The 9,422-nt window shown below is 40.8% G+C and overlaps 1 protein-coding gene across 1 annotated transcript; it reads right to left on the minus strand.

Annotated features, from left to right (window-relative positions):
* Positions 1-3,613: 3,613 nt before the first annotated feature.
* LOC128366875 (transcription factor Adf-1-like) lies at positions 3,614-5,060 on the minus strand. The gene is made up of 4 exons (XM_053327641.1): positions 4,931-5,060; positions 4,515-4,787; positions 4,039-4,152; positions 3,614-3,891 (listed from the first exon to the last, which is right to left on the minus strand). Exons 1-4 carry the CDS (start codon positions 5,058-5,060, stop codon positions 3,614-3,616), a joined length of 795 nt encoding a protein of 264 aa, XP_053183616.1.
* Between the last annotated feature and the right edge of the window lie 4,362 nt (positions 5,061-9,422).

Consider the following 9,422-nt stretch of genomic DNA (forward strand, 5'->3'; position numbering starts at 1 on the left):
TTGAGAAATTAATTGTTTTCTCCTGATTATAGTTTTGAGACAGCCGAGGCAGTGGAAATGTGAACCGTCTCTGCATCCAAGACTGCATTTGCAGATACGGTATTCTGCAAGGCACAATATGTATTACATTAGAGCTGTTGACAGACTCACACACGATACACCTACAGCATGATTTCCCCTACCTGTAATGGTTAGGGGAAAAGGTACGCCGTTATATTTGTGCCACATTAGTGAGAGCAAAGTGAGACTTAACTGAGCGCACACTTTATATTTTGAACAGAAAATATTAATAATTAATAATCTGAGCAAACAAAACTGTGTCCTGCCACTACACTACCTCTGGTATCATTATAGGTGGTTTTAAATATTATTTTCTCCACATTGGTACAGTAAAATGTCACCAAAATGATACCAGAGGTAGAGTAAGACACCAGGAACAATATGCAAAAGGAATGAGGATGACATGTATGAATGAATTTGTTTTACACGAGGTCAAAGGTCATGTTACTGTAAATGGAGTTGAGTCATTATGGCTGGCTTTAAATATTATTTTCTCAGCATTGGTACAGTAAAATGTCACCAAAATGATACCAGAAGTAGAGTAAGACACCAGGAACAATATGCGAAAAGAATGAGACTGACATGTATAAAGGAATTTGTTTTACATAAGGTCAAAGGTCATCATACTGTAAATGTATTTAATCTTGACGGTGGTTTTAAATATTATTTTCTCAGCATTGGTACAGTAAAATGTCACCAAAATGATACCAGAAGTAGAGTAAGACAGCAGGAACGATATGGAAAAAGAATGAAGATGACATGTATGAAGGAATTTGTTTTACATAAGGTCAAAGGTCATCATACTGTAAATGGAATTAATTTTTTTCTACATTATGGCGGTGAAATATGCCTAGTAATATATATATATATATTCAACATTTCATATAACATAACATTTCTCAGGTAAAAGACCGTAGGCTTTATGCATCTTTTAGGACCTTGACTTTTCTCAAGAACCGTCCCTACCGTAGTTACTCTATTTCGGGCGCAACGAAAATCAAACAGCGGCTCACTTTACTGCAGTGCTGCGCTGTACCTGCTTTGGACGTCCGACACCCGTCGGAGGGTCAAACGCCGCCGTCGTTTCTGGCTGCACAATATCCTCCGGAGCTCAGCGAGTACCACCGTCTCATTCAGGAGCTCCGTTTGGACGATGGCCGTTTCCAGCGGTACTTCAGGCTGAACGTAGCTCAGTTTGAGGACTTGCTAGCGAGGGTTGGCGCCAGGATTTCCAGGCAGAACACCAACTACAGGCGCTCCATTTCAGCTGCGGAGCGCCTGTCCATCTGTCTCCGGTGAGTAGCTGTGTATTGTTGTGTTAAAATCAATAAATATTCACTTTATCCTGACGGGGAGATTTAGCTGCTGCTGCTTTGCTGAGAAATGTTGCTTCACAGCCGGTGTGTCGGTTTAACTGGTTACCGTGTTAATAGGTGACTTTCTCATAACGCTCTTAAGAAAGCCATTGATTGTAGTTTAATCCTTTAAAAATACACAATAATATGTGTAATAACTAATCATTTATGTAAGTTTGGTTTTGTTCAGATAACTCATTGACTTCTCGTAACGTAATGTAACGTGAGAAAGTCACCAGTTAACACGGTCACCAGTTAAACCGAAACACCGGGCATAACTTCAGCAGTGAGCCTCGTTGTTGCCGTTTTTTGGAAAGCAGGACCAGATCGCCTTTCACCAATACTGATCTTTATTTGTATAGCACTTTTCATACATGAAATGCAGCTCAAAGTGCTTTACAACAAAGACATTACATGCATTGATTGCTTGAGCACTTTCACGTATGACATATCATATGTGATCATTTATTTGTGTCTTTGTGGTTGTTTTGTATTTTGAGTCTTGAGTATGGATTTGATGCATGCTGTAGGCCTATGCATTTGTGTATTTTCTGATCTAAATAAAATATAAACTGCCACATAAAGTATCACTGCATGCACTACAACTCAGCTTAATTTAATGTTTTCTATGATGCAGATACCTGGCCACTGGTGACTCCTACAGGACCATCGCCAACAGCTTCCGTGTTGGGGTCTCCACTGTGTCGATGATCGTGGCTGATGTGGTGTCCGCTATCTGGGACTGCCTTGTGGGGGAGTTCATGGCTGTGCCCACCACAGAGGAGTGGAGGTCCATTGCAGAGGGGTTTGAGGAGCGGTGGAATTTCCCTCTCTGCTGTGGAGCTGTGGATGGGAAGCATGTCGCCATTCAAGCCCCTGCCAACTCCGGGTCCCAATTTTTTAATTATAAGGGGACATTCTCCATCGTCCTCTTGGCTGTTGTCGATGCCCAGTATTGTTTCAGGGTCATTGATGTCGGGGGCTACGGAAGGACGAGCGACGGCGGTATCCTGGCCAGCTCAGCTTTTGGTATAGCACTCCGCTCTGGCACCCTCCATCTGCCTGCTGACCGGCCGTTACCAGGAGCTGACCACAGAGGACCCCAGCTACACGTCTTGGTTGCCGATGAGGCCTTTCCACTCCGGAGAAACCTCATGAGGCCATTCCCCGGGCGCACCCTTCCCAGAGACCGCCGGATCTTCAACTACCGGCTGGTGGTGGAGAATGCCTTTGGCATCCTGGCAACCCAGTGGAGGATGTACCGGCGTTCCCTGGAGGTCCGTACACAGGTTGCAGAGAAGTGTGTGAAGGCGACATGTGTGCTGCACAACTTCCTGCGGAAGACCACGCCTGGGACGAGGGGCAGCCTACCAGGTTGTGAGGTGGAGCCGGTGCCAGGTCTGGGAAGACTTGCAGCGAACAACTCTGCAAGAGAGGCCGTCCGGGTTCGGGAGACCTTCACAGAGTACTTCTCCGCAGAGGGAACGGTCCCATGGCAAGCCAGCGTTTAATACACAAGCATTCCCCCAACGGCTCTTTTAAGAGCCACCCACACATCGCTATTGAGCAAACATCCTGCAGTAATACTATATATTGACACAGAAATAAAAATGTGATGTATATAAGCACCAAAAATAATATGCAGGTGTTCATGAATTCATATCATATTGTGAGATAATAAAGCTTTAATTTGGCAAGTCTGCAACAATACAATAAACATAAAATGTGCATGATATGATAAATATGCTAACTATCATATCAATGGTGCCATCTGATATTATTCTGGTATTGTTTTGTCCTGTAAATGATTAGTCAGTGTCCCACATAATGCTGTGGCTACCTCCCAACCTCTGAACCGTCCCGTAGATGGAACAGTGTGTTTTAAGAGGTTAAAATAAGTTGTTTAGTTTATGTGAATAACCTCTGCACAGCTTGAATCAAAGTTTACAGTACACAATGTGGGTGTGCAACAAATATCTAAGTCTGGTGAGAATGTTCACTATAGGTAAGAGTAGACGAAAGACAGCTGAGATTTTTATATTTTATTTATGAAAATTGTAATAAAAAAATATGTACAAAAACAACAATAAAAAAATAAATAACGTATGGAAGAGCCTCAGGGACACATGAACAAAATGAATGATTCCTCAAAAGTCTGATACGTTCCCTGCAGTGATTGCTGCCCCATTGCTAAACAGCTACTCGGCAGGTTCCAAATTGAGCACAACAGTGCTGGCTTCATAAATAAGTTTATGAATTTGGAATTTTACAAATGCCTTCCTTTGGGGCGACAACCTCTCCAGGGAAGGAACCATGCTTTTGAGGAATAATTCATCCTCTGAGGGGGGAGGCTGGGGAGCAGGTGGAGCTTGCTGTTTCAGGCCATTGAGGGTATCCAGGAGGAGAACCTCTAACTCCGCCTGTGTGTCGGCGGAGTTTTCCTCCTCCCTGGCTCTCTTCCTGGCCCTCTTCATCGCTATATGAAATAGAAAAAACATTTTATGAAACTACTACCGTCCAAAAAATGCAATAGTTAGAAGTAACTCAACATCCAAGTTAATATTTGTTTAAATATCTTAAATTAATTATCTATTAAACTATCTTAAATATGTCTTGTACATACCTCTTGGCACTGAAGCAGCAGGGGAAGCAGCAGAGACAGCAGCGGGAGAGACAGCTGGACCATCATCAGGGGGAGCACCAGCAGACTCTGGCTCAATGTCAGAATCTGCTTGGGCTGTAGTAGTGACAAACATGTCTTAGTTTTTTTGTTCATACAGTATATTAATTGTCAAGGTTATTCTAACAATTACAGCACATAAAGCATTTTACAGATGCAGTCATTTAATACATCATACTGTTCTAGCCATAGCAATATCTATCCTCCACAACACTTTAAAGCAAATGGTGTTTTAGTGCCCTTCATTCTTCACATTTTAACTTGTAGGTTTGGTATAGGTGAGAGTACAGATTAGTTATTTTTTTAGTGCAGGCTGTGAAAAAAAATATCTGTACTGACATCAATACAAGTCAGTTATCATTTTATACAAAAACTAGTTTCCATGTCGTTTCTGTGTGTGTGTTCATTCATCAACAAACCTCCGATGGTAATCCCTGATGGGCCTGCTGTCTCTCCCTCGTCTTCCATGGACCCTACGCTGTACTCCACGGCCCCATCTTCCTCGACCCCCACCCCCATGTTCCCGCTTGTTTCACGGGGGGCAACAAAGGGGTCGAGGAAAGACAGGACCGCGAAGTACTTCCACTTCTTCGCTGTCCCTGCTGCTGCCCCACTCCTCGTCTCTGTCCCCTTCCTCCTCTCCCTCATATATCTGTCCCTGAGGCTCTTCCATCGTCTGCGACACACATCAACTGACAAGAACACACGGAAATTAACCGTTGAATCTAGTAAACCAGTAACTTTATGCCGGGAAAGCCAGCTACGCTAACTGGGGCTATGCTAATGCTAACCAATAGCTGCAAACACGCAACAAATACATATTTACAAAACTTACCAGGTAATCCAGCCACCTCGCTTACTTTACTCCACGCCTGCTCCTTTTTGTACCGGTCCCAGTAAAGGAGACAGGACGTGTCATAAAGCACGGGGTGAGATGTCACGGCAAAGACGAGTTTGTCCTCCATTTTGCAGAAAGTGAGTGAACCAGGACGGTGACGTCAGTGACGTCAGGAGAATCTCAACGCTGATAGGATGACGCGGAACGGCGTCACGCGATGTCACTGCAAAAGTTCAACATTTTCAACTCGAGCGTTGACGCCATTTTCGTGGCAGCGCGTCGCGTGTATCGCGCCGCAAGGCGATAAATTGCGTCTTTGCATTGACTTTACATGTAATCTTGACGTTCGACATCGCTCTTGGCGTGAACACCCCTTTATACTCTGGAGTGACTTATGTGTGAAATTATTAACACATTACCGTAAAATATCAAATAATAGCCCGGGCTATTATTTATCTCATTCGCGTAAGAGACTAGTGTGTTTGAATCCAGGGTATTTGGGACAGGCGATTAATTACTTCCTCGCAAAAAAAAAAATCTTGTCCAGAAATACTAGTGAAATAGGGTCTACAACGTAGTTTTATTTATGTTATTCAAGTATGGCTTTGCATTGTTAAAACATCATGCCAAACACACGCATGGGAATTTGGTCTTTACACACCATACGTAAACCTACCCGGTAGTTGCCCGAATTAAGGGTTCAGCTTCGGGACAAAAAAAATGATTTCTTTCTATGTGAGGCAAAAGTCATGAACAAAAACGTGTTGAAATTACAAAGTAAACGAAACAATTGTAAGATAATTCACAAGACAAATCACAAGTTTTAAATCAGTCATCACTTTTTTCAGTAGTCCAGACAATAGCCGTCCTCTTGTTCTGACAGGTGTTGAATCTCCGTTTTCTGCTTCTTCCAGCATCTTCTACACAAAGCGTCTGGATGGCTTCTTTAGAGCACGCAAAGCTCTGCTTGTAATGGATACCCAGCAAACAAATTTTGGTTCTCAAAACGTTATGAGAACGTTTTTTTTAAGTTGTAGGAACGTTTTTTAACGTTGCAACACAACGTAGTATACTGGTATAAACGGCACGTTTTTCTGACGTAACCAGAAGGTTATTCTGATGTTCCCAGAACGTTTTAAGAAGGTTACCAGAACGTTTTCCCTCAAACGTTCGTTCTAAGTTAAAACAGCAAGTTTTCCTAACGTTACCAGAAGGTTATTATGATGTTCCCTGAAAGTTTTGGGATGGTTAATTGAATGTTTTAAGAAGGTTACCAGAAAGTTCCCAAAATGTTAAAACAGCAAGTTTTCCTGACGTTCCCAAAATGTTTAATTCCCAGCTCCTCCTTTCTACATGTCGATGTGTCCTTGGGCAAGACACTTAACCCATCAAGGTGCCCCTGCTCATCAATGTGTGACTGCGGTGAATGACTTGTAGTGTAAAGCGCTTTAAGGAGTTGGAAAGGCGCTATATAAATGCAAGTCAATTAGTTGTCAAACTAAGAACTTTTCATTAAATAATGTCTAACATTGAATTCTGGTTACATACAATCCGTCAGTTTCTAAATGTGATAGATCAGGGATTAATTGTTAACATTATTAGAGCGAGCAACGATTAATCGAATAAGGAGGTCAACTTGTGATTATTAAACAATTTATTTTCAAAAAACAAAATAGCAAACTGCGAAAAACCATGCAAAAATGTAAACTAAGTAAAAAAAACAAGAACTTCAGGGAAACAAAACCAAGATGCTTTTCAGCAGCCAGCAGCACAAATCACCTGCGTTCTAGTCAGATTAATCAAGCCGTGTTTCTTGGTTTGCTGTTTGGTCTGCCACTTGACCCCCCTGTAAAATAGAAAAAATCATGTTAGATAATCTTTTATTCCAACAAACTTCACACTATCATACAAAAAAAGACATTCTCAAAATATTTTAAGACCTCATCGTCACTTCAAGCGGTAATCAGCAACACGACTTTTATTATTCATTAACTTTGGAAACATCACTCATTTAGTGATTTTTTTTAAACAGTGGATTTCCTTGGTCTTTAAATATAATTCAACTGAAAAATGAATTAAAAATAAACATTAAAAAAAAATATCAACAAGGCTCACTTTCCATCATCTTAAAACCTACTCCAGAAACACCCACATTTCCTCTAGGATCCATAAAACTTCCTCAAAAACATCTCAAATCTCCTATAGAACCTCGAAAACCTTCTCCAGAACCTCTGAAACTGCTAACTATGGTTAAGTTTCTAGTGCACAATGTAGTAAAACATGGCTTTGTGTGTTTTATTTTTTTTCTGTATGGCCCTTCTGTGGCTCCGTAGTACACAAACATAAAACAAGAGAAGAAAGGAAATCTATGTAATAGGAATAGATTAATAGTGAAATATTGATATTACATGAAAAATGATATCAACTGAATATACTGAGCTTAAGTGTTAGTTTTTACTTCAAAGCTTTAAAAGGTGTGTCATCTACAGTATAAAGCAAAACAGCAAGCCAAACACACATCAATTTACGTACCTGAAGACCTGGAGTTTAGGACAGTATTTTCAAATGAATACAACTGTACGCAACACAAACACACATGCGCACAGACACACACACACACCTGCTTCTTTCCTCGATGGGGTGCAAATTTCAGGGTTGTGGCAACTGCATCCTCCACGTCTGTCTGCTTCACTTTGTAGTTCTTCTGACAAGCACCTAAATAAACAAACAATTAGGTAAAAGGCCAATGTTAAAACAGTATGAGGTGAATAATCTACAGAGATCCATAGAGAGAGTGTGTATGTTTGTGGGTGCACGAATATGTGAGTTTGAGGCTGACTGCCTGTTTTTCAGGAATCCCGTGGGTTACAAGATTCCAGTAGGGTTTGAACTGGATGGGAATCAGGTGACTATTAAGCAATTAATGTCCACAATTTAATTTTATAATGGCACAGTCCTGAACCTTCTACAAAAAGCATGTGACAGTGTGGTTTACTGGGCATCTCCAGTTGTTTGGGAGCCCTTTGCACTTACTTATTATCAACTGGCAGATGTTGAGGGCCTGAAAGGCCTCTTTATTTTTGCGGCCTTTCAGGGAAAAACCTGCCCATACTTTATTTGTCGCCACTTTTCGCATCATCATCCGTACCGCCGCACCCAGGGAACTTCCTCCAAGGGCCCTCAGGTAATGGAGCTGTAAATAATAATGATAATGATAAAGAAAAAAGGAAAAAACATACGAATGGCTGTTATATCAGTCTGGCTCCAACATACTAAAATATTTTGAAGGGAAGGAGGAACTGTACCATTTTTGTTTGGAAATCCACATCTTCCAGGGTGGTACAAAGGTCCTTTAATGCCTCCCTGGAAGTGCATGGCTTTCTCAAGATGACGTCATCATGCTCTTCCGCTGTCCTTGAATGCATGCTCCGGAGCAGCTGCAGGATCTCATTCTGATTCTCGATGATCTGATCCAGCTTGATGAGTATAGCTGAAATGTTGATAAAAGTACAAACAGAAAGAGGAAAACATTTTCAACTCCCACAAGTTACAACCACTTCCTGCACCATAATTATTGACCCACCCCCATCCCCAATTTCAACCACTCTCATCTGCTCTCCCTAATTCGTGGTGTATGGTTGAGTGAGTAAAACCCTCCAATAGTTAGCTTACTTGGAGTGGTCCCAGGATTTCTTTGGGTTGAGGGCACTGTAATACAAATCAAATTGTTGTTGGTTAATTAGCTTTACATGTTTTGAAAATGCTTCAAAAGTTTAAGATTAAATTGAAACTTGCACCTCAATTAACACAACAGTAAACAGTAAATATAAGTTAAAACATAAGTAAACAAATGAACATACTTGTATTTGAAATGTATTTATAAATTACATATTCAGTTGGTAATTGTGATAACTGTAGGCCATTGTACTTAGAGTTGCATTTCTTTCTGGCAAAATTGTACATTTTGTTTCAATCCTTTTACCAATCTATGTTCTGCTTACTTGATTCAGCCAATGACACATCTTCCCGTCTGACCATGACTGGAGTGTTCAGTCCAAAACTAAAACAAATAATGTTTAGTATCAATGTAATACACAGGATAATATGATGGTTAAGCCACAATTTAACACAAATCAAAACACATCAGTCAGTGAGGGGGACAGCCAGCAATTAAAAACATATTTATTTTTGGGCGCAAATACAAATAAATTGCAATGTAGAGCCCTGAGAAGTCAATAGTGCCAATAGATGGTGCCCGGAACATTAGAACATTCTGCAGGAGTGTGTGATGAAAAGAGAGCATTGAGCAACACTTTTTTCTGCCGAAATTGACAATATACTCACCACAGTGACCTTCTTTCTCTCCAATAGCCTGAAAGCAACTGAAAGAAAGAAAAAACTGACATTATGTGTCAGTGATTTAAAAAATCACTGACACATAATGAGCATGATTAAATAGCAAATGTTGAGAAAGATAATATTAAATATA

The sequence above is a fragment of the Scomber japonicus genome, chromosome 10 (assembly GCF_027409825.1).
Source record: "Scomber japonicus isolate fScoJap1 chromosome 10, fScoJap1.pri, whole genome shotgun sequence".
Taxonomy (NCBI): Eukaryota; Metazoa; Chordata; class Actinopteri; order Scombriformes; family Scombridae; genus Scomber; species Scomber japonicus.